General features: G+C 37.1%; 1 protein-coding gene across 3 annotated transcripts in view; it reads left to right on the forward strand.

The window, feature by feature from the left end:
• GALNT7 (polypeptide N-acetylgalactosaminyltransferase 7) overlaps positions 1–14,899 on the forward strand; it is a 153,542-nt gene that overhangs the window by 55,074 nt on the left and 83,569 nt on the right. Inside the window, exon 1 of one of the 3 annotated variants that reach the window (XM_017847609.1) lies at positions 6,252–6,290. The exons of the other annotated variants lie outside the window; for them this stretch is intronic. Within the exon in view, the coding sequence (XP_017703098.1) occupies positions 6,264–6,290 (27 nt within the window). The 5' untranslated portion in view covers positions 6,252–6,263. Of the gene's footprint in view, positions 1–6,251; positions 6,291–14,899 lie in introns of those variants that run through there. 3 annotated transcript variants of the gene reach the window in all.

A 14,899-nucleotide genomic window follows, 5' to 3' on the forward strand; every position in this document is an offset into this window, starting at 1 on the left:
CCACTTTTTGATGGGGTTGTTTGTTTTTTTCTTGTAAATTTGTTTGAGTTTCTAAAGAACATTTTTAATGTTATTTTTTCTTAAGCTTTTTATAACTAAAATTTTCTTCCCATATACAAAAAACTAAAAGACTAGTACAATGAACATTCATACAAGTACCTCCTAAGTTCAATAGTTGTTAATATTTTAACAAATTTGCTCTCTTCTCTGCCTTTCTCTCCCTCTCTGTGTATATACTTAGACCTATCTGTAGAAGTTTTGGCTTGATTTGAGTTTAGGTAAAACATTATTGTTAAAAATACTTCTTCATTGATGTGGGTACTTCATATTGCATTACATCAGGTGGCGAATGGCATCAGGTTGTTTCATCGCTGGTAATTGTATTTAATCATTTGTTCATGGTGGTAACTGGCAGATCTCTTTTTTTGTAAATAACAAACGTGCCTGGGTGGTACTCTGGTACTATGTGAATATCCTATTGCTAACATTTCACCTAAAGGAAACCATCCTTTTGTCCCTACCAGAACCTGTTGTTCCATTAGACTCTGTTGTTACATCTTCACTGATTAGCTGGCCTTCTTCTGTAAAGGTGAGCGTTTCCTTATCAACTGTGGGTCGACTACAGTTTCTTCTAAAAAGTTAGGGTAAATTTGTAATCCTTCCCCTTTACATTTCAAGTGGATCTTACCATATCGAATTTTTCCCATTATTTTTTCAGGGCTACTTTTCTTTGTGACCCAACTAAATTTGCTCACCTTCCAATTTCCTGCCCCAGACCCCAAATCAGCCATTTCTTCAAGGAACCTCAGTTCTTTTTAGTGAAGGATGGTATTTAGAAATCAAGCTCTATAGTACCAACATGGCACATGTATACATATATGTAACAAACCTGCACGTTGTGCATATGTACCCTAGAACATAAAGTGTTAAAAAAAAAAAAAGAATATTTAAACAGAAAAAAAAAACAAGATCTAAGTGTTAGGCATGCCTATTGTACTTGTATCATTGCCTCTAGTCTTTTTCAGTGTACAGTGCAGGGAAATAAGTGTATTTCTCTTAATCATGAGTTCATGTTAATATTTGTAATTTAAATTTAACATTAATTTTAAAAATTATATTTGTATGTCACATTTACAACTTGCAATATATTTGTTTATTTGATTCATATATACATATATAGTTTTAAATTACAATAAAATTCTGAGCAAAGTTTAAGATTTCTTTGCAATTCTTTTGTCCCTGGGGAGTTTTAAAATACAAATATCTGTGCCCACTTCCCCAAGATCTTCTGAATTAGAATCCTGGGGAGAGAGTTTTGTCAGATTGCAGATTTGTATTTTTAAAATAACAAATCCATGATCTCCTGCCCTAGTCAGCCTCAGGACTGTTGGAATATGTGAAATCTGTTTTACTTTGGGTCATATCTCTCAATCCTCCCTCCTCTCTTTTTTCCTTCTTAGACATTTTTATAATTTTGTTATAATGTAATGATAAAATTACCGGCACAGGGAGAAATGTTTAAGGAAATGGGAAAAGGGTTGACTGGGAAGTAAAAAGAAAGATCAAGAATTTGCAGGAAGGTGATATAGGGAGCTTAGAAGCTACTGGCATGAACAGTAACTTTTCATAGGCTATCATTATCCTCAATATCTTCCTTACAGTTCTTCAGAGGATTTTAAACAGTAATCTTGTTTTAAAAAACAGGACTTGTTTAATAATGGCCTAGCATTTATTACATATTTAGCGTTGCCAGGCACTCAAAGTATTTTATACAGTGCCTCATTTAATCCTTGCAGGAACCTTATTGTGCTCACATATTAATATTCCAATTTTGTAAATGAGGAAACTGACTTAAATATATGTACTCTGCTTAATGAGCTACTTTCTAAGGAAAACACAGGTTTTATCTTTGCCACAGGTTGGGTTACCCAGGAAGGGGACTCTGAGATTGAGATTTGGATACTTTATTTTGTTAGAGATACTGACAAATCTAACAGAATTGATCCCTGGGGATCAATACTTTTGGAAGGGAGGAGATGCAACTACAACCACTCAGTGAGGCTGAGCTATGAAGTAGTTCTCTACCAAGTCCTGAGCCAACCCCACAGAGAGCTCTGGAACTGGGGGAGTTGTTCAGAGTCTTTCCAGTTTGGAGCAGGAGGACTGGCCTTTTTACCTCTGCATTGACCCATCGCTGTATGCAGACTGTCCTTGGAAAGAGGCTTGATCTTGAATGGGCACCCTCTTCTGCTGGCACTCTCTGCAGCCAGAGTAATAAGTGTTTTAATCCTTAATCCTGAAAGGGCTTCTGGGGTAGAAGTGATCACTAATCACAGTGTCCACCATATCGCCAATAAATTTGCTATAATTTCTTCAAAACAAATTTTCTTGATAAAGACTTTTTCCCTATTGGCTATTCTTTTCTTATTTTTCCCATTGAAGAATATATATTCAGAGATATTAGCTCTTATGTCATTCACCATAAACTGAAAGTCTTTTTTAACCCAGTCATATCAGCTTTTAACTCCTTGCCGTATATTACATTGGATAAACCAAAATATTTTTATGCAGATAACTTGCTGTCTTTTTAAACATCCGGTGTTTAGCATCTCCAGTCCTCAACATTTTACTCTGCTTGTCTTTACAGCCATTCTTGAGAAGGTTCTCAAAGAGGGCAATGCAGGAGAAAGTCTTCATATTAATCCATGCTTAGGATCTCCTCAATTTCAACCCCTTCTTTGTGAAAGCATCCTCTTTGACACTCAGCATACATCCTTCATCCTATGATTTTCTGATGGAGAAAATTACTCACTCTCAGCTTGCTGGCTGACTGTCCCAACTGTCTGTCTTCTGTGTGAACTTGGAGGCAGAAGGGCTGCATGTCCTATTACCCCCTGGTGTAGAGAAATATGTCCACCTCCTTCTGCTTCTGGTGTACCTGGTCCTTTGTGTATGGGATTATGTGTTCTCAGCAAAAGAAATGCCTGATTTTTCCATTTAAATTAGGTGAGGCTATGTTATAAATGTACTATTTGTTCTCTTCTTCCTTTGGGAGTATTTCTGGCCTTCATTTTTATTGGAAGACCTCGAAATACTTCAAGTATGTTTGTTCTGTAGTTTTTTAAAAATAAATCATTTCTGAGTATATTGAAACTTAGTACCCAGCCACATAATTTTCTTTGGTTAGTAATATTTTCTAAACTAGAAATGAAATGCCTTAAAGTTATGCATATGTCAAATATGCTTTAATATGTGGTTAAAAGCCAATCTAATAAGGAAAATAACCTAAAATTATTCCAGCCATTCCTTTTAATTGCTTCTTTCCAATTTACCATGTATATCTACCACTTTGGAGAGAAAAATTGTTAATTTCACCTTAATTTTTAATTTAATTTAAAAATTTTTAAATGTAACTCCATTTAAAGAAGTATCTTGAGGAAGATTGAACCTGGGAGCAGATAAGTAGGAGAGATCACTAAAGAGCAAAGTGTAAGGTAGAGCATTTGTTTCCTTCTTTTTTTGTTGTTTTGTTTGTGTTTTGTTTTGAGACAGAACCTCGCTCTGTTGCTCAGGCTGGAGTGCAGTGACTCGATCTAGGCTCACCGCAAGTTCTGCCTCCCAGGTTCACACCATTCTCCTGCCTCAGCCTCTCAAGTAGCTGGGACTACAGGCACCTGCCACCACACCTGGCTAATTTTTTATATTTTTAGCAGAGACAGGGTTTCACAGTGTTAGCCAGGATGATCTCGATCTCCTGACCTCATGATCTGCCCTCTTCGGCCTCCCAAAGTGTTGGGATTACAGGCCTGAGCCACCACTCCCGGCCTCCTTCCTTTTTATAAGGATGTGTGCCTCTTCACATAGAGTGCTGTGTAGGACTTGAACTTCTATCTCATGAATGTCTCATGTTGGGGGACGTCATGCAGCATGATTCTCGTTGCTTTTAAAAGATGGATAATTGAGTGATTAATAATTGATTTCCCTGCATTCTGTGTTTTTTACACCTTTTTAAAAAAAATCGCTTAAGCTAAGGTTTTGTTTTGTTTTGTTTTTTAAATGCTACCTCAAGTTTGGTTGTGTTCTCAAGTGAAAAATATTGCTAGCTACGCCGTGTGTGAACTTTCAGCCTAGTCATTTTGTGGCCATAAATATTGTTTCTGTGAACCTCTTTTCAGCTGTGTTAGTCATGTGTTTTCTGCTTGTTCCTTAAATTATGTAAAATGATCCCTTTGGCCGCCAACAAATTTTATAGCTTACTATGATAAAGAACTTCCTTATGGAAAAAATATTCAAGTTATATAAAATGTTTTCTAACAGGTCGATTTTTTTTCCTCAATAAATTGTTTGAAAAACAAATTTAACAGGAAGCGTAACAATTTTTTGAAAATTTGTACAAGCATGTGCTCAATGTAGGGAATAAGGAAAACCAAGAGATGAGAAAAATTAACACCCAAAGCTCATCACCAGAGAAAACTGCTTTAACTGTCTTTTCTTCTAGTCATTTCTATGCCTCATTATTTTTGCATATTCGAGGAGATGTGGTATAAACAGTATGTATATTCAATGTGTATATTTTTTAAACTAATATCATATGTAAGGATTTTCCACAAAAATTAATTTTTGAATGTTTTATAATTATGTACTATTCAGTTGTGTTAAGTTCAGTTAGCATAATTTTTCTAACTATTCTCATTAAGGGCATTCTGTTTTTTTCTAGTAGATTGACTGGTATACAGGCTGCAGTGAACATTTCTGCATAATGCCTCTTCTGTAATTAGAATTGTGTCCCTAGAATAATTCACAGGTCTGGAATTTTGTAGTCAGGAGGAATGAATGCTTTTAAAGATTTTAATACTTACAACCAGATGGCTTTACAAAAAGACTCTACCAACATTAAATTGTTTGTACTTTCCGCCCCCCACCAGGAGGATCTAAGATCTTTGTGATCCTAAAAGGTTAGGAGCCACTGGTGTGTTTTGAAAACAGATTTCACGCTTCTTGAGGTCATCACTGCCTTTTAACTTCCTAGAAGCCTACCAGAAAGCATACCCTGAAGTAGATGTGCAAGAAATGTGTTGAAAATAATGATCTTATTGAGATCTGCATGTGACCAAAATTGAGAATGCCTTTCAGGAAGACTAACATGCCTTAGGCACTGGAAAGGGTGGCACCTCCTCTTTGGTGTCAATTTGAAAACCTTATTTTATTGACTTCATATTGTCAGTGGCAGACAAACAGTAGATTTTTGAAGACCATTCTGTGTTTTTGCGAAATCAGAAGAGCAAGCACGGTAGTAGCTCAGTTTAATGGTCCTAGGTGCCAAAGTGACTAGCTGAAAATAAAGTGTTTCTTTTTTCTCTGTAGCAATCAAGTCATGTGAGATGAATATATCATTTCCAGTATATTACAATTTATTACATCTTAGTATTCACCTGTGCTAGGGGGCATCATAGTAAGTTATTACTACTTTTTGAAATACTAATTGGATTTCTACAAATTTACTTCTATTACAGTAGCCTTTCCTGAGCTATTTTATTGTGAATTCTACTTAGTAGTATTTTATTGGTTTGAAAATAAAGGAAATTTTTATTGAAATAATCGTATTGAAATTAACAGTGATTCTAAGGGATATATTTATGTTTTAGCATTTAAACAATCTACAAAGATAACTATCAATTTATTTAGCTAGAATTTTCCTAGAAATTCTAGTTAAGGATTTGAAAAGCATGGATGCCTCCCTCTACCTAGAGAGAGCACAATAGTTAAGAACATGAAATCTGTAGCCAGAGACCTTGGATTTGAATCCTACCTTTACTGCCTCCTTGGAGCACAGCTTTTATCAAGTTGCTTAAACTCTGTGCCTCTGATTTCTCAACTGCAAAATGGGATAATAGTGGTATCTAGCTCAAAGAGTTGTTGCAGGAATTAAGAGATATGTATAATGCTGGCAGAATCATGCTTGTTTCATTGTATGGGTTCTTTTGGGTTCTTCTACCTTCTCCTCATCCTATTATCATCGTCTTTGTAGTAGTCATCATGATGGAAGTCAGTGTTCAATAAAATAATTTATCTGATAAATTGATTTACTACTTTTTTTTTTTTTTTTTTTCATTTTTATCCCTTCTATTTTTCTTGGTAAGCCTTTGGAGGTTCTGTTACAACTTTGGCAATGCTTTGACTGACACATTGGCAGGCTGTCTTAAGTGTGTGCTGTAGTAACAACATGTTTTTCCTTTTTCATTTATTTGTAGATACCAGGATAAATGTGCTGCTTACCTTCATTTTACCAGGTAAAAGAAGGGAAACTTTTTAACAGAAAACAAAAAACCTGGATGACTTAGGGTCATCAGAAGAGTATGGCAAAATAAAACTGAGGTATTCAGTGAGACTTGCCATTGTAGTCTTCCAATAAATTATTGCATATTATTTGCCAGAGCTTCACCTTTTGTTGCAAAGAGATAGCAAATTTCAGTTGTACCACTTCAGCAGCTTATGTGTGATCAACTGAGGTTGGTTGGAATGTGTCATATCAGCTAAATTTAAGCATATGTGATTAGTTTCTTTCAGTTAATTGATAGAGTTGCTTCCTGTTGCTCAACTACTGCTATGTTTCCTTCTCTCAAAGTGCCAAAAAAGTTTTTTGAAATAAAACCATTACTTTAATTATTTAGTATTGTGAACATGGTTATGATAAAATTAGAATATTGCTTCTTTCATCTAAAAGGTGGTAGGTAGCAAGATGAAGAAATGGAAATAGAAAGTAATGGGAAGTTAAAGTTAACTATCATATTCTTAATGTTTTAATATAAGTATAATCTGTTTACTACATAAATCAGAAATTAAATTAGGAAAACATTCCATATTATTCTCTATGAAAGTAGTGTTTAGTGTTTTGATATGTCACTCCTAATCCTCACTTGGGTTTCATAGTGAACATTCTCATGTGTCCTAGAAAACAGACTGTTGGTTGTATTTCTGGATAAGTACTCTGTGAGGGGTTTTCCCCCTTTCTCTCATTGATACCTCTTACATTATGGGAGGGAAAAAATGGAACACTGGTCTTACATATAATATAGTTAGCATGTCCTGGGAAATATAGTAAATTCTTCTGTGATGGTGTAATTATCTTCTGCTGTCTTTATGGAACCAGGCATTTGATAAATTTTTGGTTAGAGTAGAATATCAGCAAAGCTATAGGAATGGGCTCAATCGTGAAGAATTTAGTTTTCTTCCACAGCCACAGCACTACTTTTGGTCATAAAAAGGCAAGAGTATTCATTAGCGATAGTTTGAACATCTAAAAATTCTCAGTAGTACCTCAGTCGGAACAGTGTGCTTAACATAGGATGAAAAGCACTTTAGTCCTTACTTATGGGACAACTGACTTAATTCTTTGTATTAAATTTTTAAAAATGTTTTCCCCTTTATTTCACAAGCTGTCAGGGGAAATCATGACCTAACACGTCGAAGGAACAAAACACCTTTGACAGGCAGATCTCATTGTGTAGAGTCAGAATTTGCTACTTTGGTGTAACTGGTTGCCAAAGATAGCCTTATAACATGATTTTAAAAAGCAGAATAAAGAGACATTAAAGTATATATTTATTGCATGTTTTAAAGGCCTCTCAAGTTAATTGTTTTTGTAAATGTCTGGGTTTCTACAAAGTAGAAGTCATTATCAAGCAGTCTTCTTGAAGTTGTTTAGCACTGTGGCCACCAGCACAGGATCAGGAGTCACAGGCCAGGGTTCAAACCTAGATCAGTGGCTTACTAATTGTGTGACTTAATGATATGTAATCTCCTTTCTAATCTCTGACTTCCTCAACTATAAAATGTGAGAGTAAAATTACAGGTCCTGTCTCACTGGATAGTTGTGAGGATTGGAGTATGTAACATACTTAAGAGTGTCTAGTAGTTTTATTTTTTAAAATCAGAAATTGCACTGATGATGTTGCCCCCAAAATCCATCTAAAAAACATAAAGCAGACCCTCTTTTAAGTATATGGAGGCCAGGAAACATGTTTCCTGTTGAATAACTGTTATTATTTTGTATATGGGAGTAGAAATAAGGAAAATAGAAATGGCACAGAATTTAGGAGAAAGGAAGAGACATAATAGAAGCTCTTCCTGTGCAAAAGGAGCAAAAGACTAAGACTCTCCTCAATTAGAGCTTTTTAGTCTGGTTGGGGAAGAAAAACTAACATATAGGACAGTTAGAGAATTATAAAATATTGAGTAGAAATTCATAAGAGGGAAAAATATCACTGGAACTAGAGCAGATGGTGGGGGCTGAGTCTTTATAAATGGAATTGGAACTGAACCTAGAAGGAAGAGAGGAGGAAAGCAGGGCAGTGCTGTAGGCTAAGGCTGCTAAGTGAGCAAACCCTAGAGGCAGGACTGAAAATGATTTTTTTAAATCATCTCCTGAAGGGACATGACTGACTAATGAGTACAGGGACAGCTTGAGTGAGTACATAGTGGAGCCTGGTTAGGGAGGCTTTCAGTCTCTTAAAAAAAAAAAAATCCCTGACATATACTAGAAAGCAGTGGTTTTTATAAATGTTTGATTGATACCTATGAATTGTACATATTTATGGAGTGCATGGCATGGAATATTTTGATACATGCATACAGTGTGTAATGATCAAATCAGAGTAATTAGGATATCTGTTACCTTGCACTTTTTTTTTTTTTTTAGAGACAGGGTCTTGCTCTATTGCCTGGGCTGGAGGGCAGTGGCACGATCATTGTTCACTGTGGCCTCGAACTCCTGGCCTCAAGCAATCCTCCCACCTCAGCCTTCCAAGTAACTGGGACTACAGACACACACCACCATGCCCTCCTGATTAAAAAAAAAAAAAAATTTGTAAAGATGGGGTCTCACTATGCCACCAAGGCTAGTCTCAAATTCCTACCCTCAAGAGATCCTCCTCCTCAGCCTCCCAAAGTGCTGGGATTACAGGTGTGAGCTTGTAACATTCCTTTTCTTTGTGGTGGAAATGCCTCAGATCTTTTCTTCTAGCTATTTTGAAATGTACAATAAATTGTTTTTCCCTATGGTCACCCTACTGTGGTATTGAACACTAGAACTTATTCCTTCTATCTAAGTATATGTTTGTACCCATTAACCAATCTCTCTTTACCCCTTTCCCCTTCCCAGCCACTGTTAACCATCGTTCTACTCTACCTCAGTGAGATCCACTTTTTTAGCTCTCGCACATGAGTGAAAACATGTGGTATTTGTCTTTCTGTGCCTGGCTTATTTCACATAGCATAATGACCTTCACTTCTATCCATGTTGCTGCAAATGACAGGATTTCTTTCTGTGGCTGAATAGTACTCCATTGTGTATACATACCACATTTTCTTTATCCCTTCATCCACTGATGGACACTTAGGTTGGTTCCATATCTTGGCTATTGTGAATAGTGCTTCAGTCAACATAACAGAGCAGGTATCCTTTGGTATACTAATTTCCTTTCCTTTGGATAAATACCCAGTAGTGGGATGGGTGGGTCGTATGGTAGTTCTATTTTTAGGTTTATGAGAAACCTCCATACTGTTTTCCATAATGGCTGTTGTAACTTACATTCCCACCAACAGTGTGTAAGAGTTCCCTTACTCTGCATCTTTGCCAGCATTGTTATTTTTTGTCTTTTTGGTAATAGCCATTCTGACTCGGATGAGATGATACCTCATTGCAGTTTTGATTTGCATTTCCCTGATTAGTGATGTGGAGTATTTTTTCATATATCTGCAGTGGTTAACAGAGGTAAGTGTAAATGCAATATATGGAATAGGTTAAATGGAAGACACTGTTGGATTAATTCAGACTGCAGTGGTTAAGGATTTGGAATCCAGTATCTGCGCCAATTCCATCCTTCCTATTACAGCAGAGGGGGTATCCTCCTCCCAACCAGGCCAGTCCCCATGACTGGTTTGGCTCCCATCCCTTCTACATTCTCAATAACTTTTTACACTTGATTATCCCTTCTCTCACTTGCTTTTTAATGTCTCACCGTTGCCTTTGCTTTTAAAAATCTTCAAGCTTTTCCTATTAAAAACAAACTAAATTTTCTCATTCCACTTAATATTTCTTCCAGCTGCTTCTTCATCTCTATTCGTCCCTTAACAGGCACATTTTTCAAAAATGTTGTCTATTCTTATTTGTACCGTTTCCACATCTCCCACCTCCACACTTCCACTCACTCCAGTTGGGCTCTTGACACCATTACCCTACCAAAACAGCTGTCAGTAAAGTTATCAGTCAACTTCAACTTCACGTTACCAAATGCAATCCTCATCTTACTTGGCTTCTTGACATACTTCACCATACCCTCTGTCTTGAACACACTGTTTTGTTTTGTTTTCTTTCAACATATTGGACTAGTCATCTGTCTCTTCTGTGGTCTCACCCTCTTCCATCAATCACGTAAGGGTTGGATTCCTCAAGGCCAGGATCCAAGGTCCTTTCCTTTTCTCACTTTATAATCTCTTCATCATTCATTTTATTAGCTCTTGAGTCAATTATTATGTGCACAAAGATTTCTGCCAGATTATATTCTCCAGTCCAGACCTCTTTACTGAGCTATAAATTCTATGTTTCCATCTCCTCTTGAATGTTTCAGAAGCACTTCAAATTCAGCATATCTAAAAGAACTCATCATCTTTAATTCTGGTCTATTTCAGTGTTTTCCTCTCTCAGTGAACAGTATCCAGTTGAATAAGTTGCAAATCTTAAAGTCATTCTTCATACCTCCCTCTCCTTCATCACATATATCCAATCCATCATCACATTTGCTCATTTTACTTCCTAATTGCTATAATTTGGATGTCTGTCCCCGCAAAGCTCATGTTGAAATTTGATTCCCAATTTTGGAGGTGAGGCCTAATGGGAAGTGATTGGGTCATGGAGGCAGATCCCTCATGTATTGTTTTAGTGCCATCTTCACTGTAATAAGTGAGTTCTCATTCTGTTAGTTACCAAAAGCACTGATTATAAAAAAACAAAACAAAACAAAACCTGGCACCTTCTTCTCTCTGTCTCTTGCTCCCTCCCTCGCCATGTGATCTCTGTACACCCACTCCCTTTCCCTACTGCCATGCGTGGAGGCAGCCTGAGACCCCATCAGAAGGAGATGCTGGTACCATGCTTCTTATACAGCCTGCAGAACTGTGAGCCAAATAAACCTCTTTTCTTTATAAATTACACAGCTTCTGGTATTTCTTTATAGCAATAAATGGACTAAGACACTAATTTATCCTTGAATCTGTCCACTTTCCACTTTTTTTCTTCCACCACCAAGATTCTCATCCAGACTACTACTGTCTATTCCCGAATCTATCCTTGGTCACTCTGGCCTGTTTCCAGGTCTTATTACTGAGCCAGGGGATTGTTTTCAAAATGCTTCTGTCCCTTCCAAGGTGCATTAAAGCTATTAACTTGCTTTTTACTGCTCTCAGATGAAGTCTAGATGCATTACCATGGACACCAGGCCTGGCTTGATCTAGCTACTACCTAATATTCAGCCTCACCTTGCCCCAGGCGCGCCTCACTCTGTACTCCAGCCATATCTAGTCCTTCTGCTTAGCATGGGCTTCCTGCTACAGGCACTTTGCACAACATGTTCTCTACCTGGGACACTCTTCTCTCCTCTCTTTACCTAACTAACTTCTCTTCTTTCAGATCTTTGCTCAGTGATGTACTCATTCTCAAGAAAGCCTTTTCTTTTCTTTTTTTTTTGAGATGGAGTCTTGCTCTGTCGCCCAGGCTGGAGTGCAGTGATGTGATCTCTGCTGACTGCAAGCTCCACCTCCTGGGTTCACGCCATTCTCCTGCCTCAGCCTCCCAAGTAGCTGGGACTGCAGGCGCCCGCCATCACGCCCAGCTGATGTTTGTATTTTTAGTAGAGACAGAGTTCCACTGTGTTAGCCAGGTTGGTCTCGATCTCCTGACCTCATGATCCGCCCGCCTCAGTCTCTCAAAGTGCTGGGATTACAGGCGTGAGCCACCGCGCCTGGTCGCAAGAAAGCCTTTTCTAACTTCCTAAATTGGATCAATTCTCCTTGAAGTTTCTTACAGCACCATGTTTATATGATTATTTGTTTATCTGTCTGCCCCACTGGACAGAAAGAGCCACAAAAGCAGGGATGTATTTGCTTACCTTTGTATCTCTGTAACCTGGTACATAGTAGGTACTCAGTACATATTTGTTAAACCATCAGTTAGGCATTTGAAAGGAATGTCTAGGGCATAGCAACAAGGGGATCACAAAAATGCTTTGTGTGCTCTAGAAGGTGGAAAGCAGTATGACAGATCCATCCTCTAGCTGAGTGGGAGAGAGCTGCGAGGAGTCCGGAGGCCTTTATAGTTCCATGCTCCTGGGGCCTCCACTGTTGTCTATGAGAGAGCTGGTGAGCGGGCCCCACTGCAGCACCGCCATTACCATACCTCCCTGGCCTGTACCTTTGGACTTTGTCGTTCTTGTTACTTTGACATCATGACTGTAGTTTTTAGCCCTGTTGACCACTCCTGTCTTGAAGTTCTCTCCCACTTTGCCTTTTGTAGTATTTTATTTTGAAGTTTATTCTTATGTCTCTGACAACATCTTGGCTTCTCTTCCCACTCATTTGCTCTATCCGAGTACTCATTCCAAAATTCAGCTTTGATCTCATGGCTCCCATGTCAGAGGATAAAGTGTGAACCCCTCGGCATTTCTTAAGAGGCCCTCTGAGGAACTGCCAGTATCTCGAGTTTCATCTTCTGCCCTTCTGTTATAGCAAATGCTTTGGCATTCTCTGAGCACTCCAAGTTTTTATGATTTTTGTGCCTTTTCCTCATGCCCCACCTTACATCCCCACCGCCTATGTCCTGGGGAGCCTCTACTATTTTCAAAACACAGATCAGGTCACTGAGGCCTGCTCAGGCCTTTTTCTATAACATGGCACTTTTATATAGAGTGTCTGGCATATAGTAGACCTGTAATAAATATTTGGATAACTGAAAGGACAGTTCTTTTATCTTTTAATGATGCATATAAATAGTAACCTGAATGACAAATAACACTCATGATAAACCAGAGTATCACTATGAATAAGCATTCCTTCTTGAGAACAGGCCTGTTGATAGTTAAAAAGTAAAATGTCAAAAAGTTTATTACATAAATAACCTTGATCTACTCTGACTGTATTTTTCTGTCTCACATAATTACGGTACATTGTCACACCCTCCTAAAATGGATTTCTAGTCATGACATGGTAATAAAATGTTGTTCCAGGCTTTAAAATGATGCATCTGCCCTGAAAGCTTTGAGGTATTTTTTTCCCTGGGGTGGTTATTTTTTCAGATTTCCGAGAGAAGGTTATCATATACCAATCATAATGTATGTGTTGTAAAGCAACACATTGCAATACTTTTTTTATGAGCTGTTATGTAAGCCGTGCTTCAGGGCAAAGCAGGGATGCAGTGGAGGAAGAGCCGTTTTATGCATTTCCAGCTGCAGAAAGTAGTAACATTTCATGTGGCAGTGCTATATTCATTCTCGAGTTTCTCCCCTAGAGGGATAATAGGACATTGCTTTTTTGCCTTTCAAAAGATATAATAAACATTCTCTCCCAACACAAATGCCACATTTGACCTCATTCTGCTCTCACTCAGTAAAATGTTTTTCTTAGTGTCATAAGAATTATTGATGATTCTGTTGGTGACTTTAATTTCCTATAAGGTTTTTAGGAAGATTTGGAAATCATTATGTGGTTTCACTGGGTTTGCCAGATGTGAAGGAGGATTAAGAATTAAACTGTTTGCTTGGCTTTGGCTGGTATTAGATTATAAAATGCACTTATATTGGAAACAAGAATCAAAGGATAGGACTAAATAAGTACTTCCCTGGATTTAAAAAAAAAAAAAGTGTTAACAGTGTGGTCTCCACGGATTGTTATTGGGAATGCTATTTTAAAATATTTTAAAGAGGATCAAGAAAAGAGAGAGTCTTAGCTCTTCTAAGTACTAAAGTAGGGTTGATTGGCACAAAATGAAAGTTCATTCCAAAACATTATGTGAGTGGGCAGAAGAGGAGCAGATGTGACCTCATTTTCAATCAATTCAGCTTTTAAGCAGTTCCCCTTTCTCTACCTGATGAAATGCTATGGTTGTTCTTTTGAAGGGTCTATTTAGCAGGGTTAATTTCTTATTTCTTATCCTACTAAGCCATTTAGTTTTTAAATGTATATTTCCTCTCTCCATGTGCATACATAATATATATGCATACATAAGTTATTCATGTATTTAAAATTTCTCACAAATTTTATTTTAAATCTTTCTTTCGTTACTTTGCTTTAATTTTTTTTTTCTCTTCACTTTCCCAATACCTTTCTTATTTTTAGACAGGTCATTTTGTAGGAATAATGTGGTAAGATATTTCTTGTAAAATACTGACTCTTTTATTAAAATATTTTGTGTAATTTATGATATCTCATCTTTAGAATAAAATGCTACTTAGGAGCTTTCTTTTAAAATTCAGGAATTGCTTAGCCCCTAAACATGAAGAGTTAAAATCTACTAGATCCTTTTATTATTTCTAAAAAGTATTATTATCAGCCTTTTACTACCTGTGGGAGATGGGCTTTTCAGTGACATTTGTGTGCCTTGTATTTATAGGCCTGTCTTGACATACGTGCTCTTACCACTGAAATGATGGCATAAACTTTGACAAATACAGTTTTATCACCTTTTGAAATATACTACAACACGATATATTGACTATTTAATATTGATGTTTAATTTTTTTCAAGTTCAGTTCAAATCAGCTAGAGTTAATATTAAATATTCACAATAAGAAATATTTTTTTAAACCTGTGATGCATATTTATGATTCAGTTTATGAGCCAAAGCATGAAT

Source organism: Rhinopithecus bieti, unplaced genomic scaffold, assembly GCF_001698545.2.
Source record: "Rhinopithecus bieti isolate Rb0 unplaced genomic scaffold, ASM169854v2 scaffold_29254, whole genome shotgun sequence".
Taxonomy (NCBI): domain Eukaryota; kingdom Metazoa; phylum Chordata; class Mammalia; order Primates; family Cercopithecidae; genus Rhinopithecus; species Rhinopithecus bieti.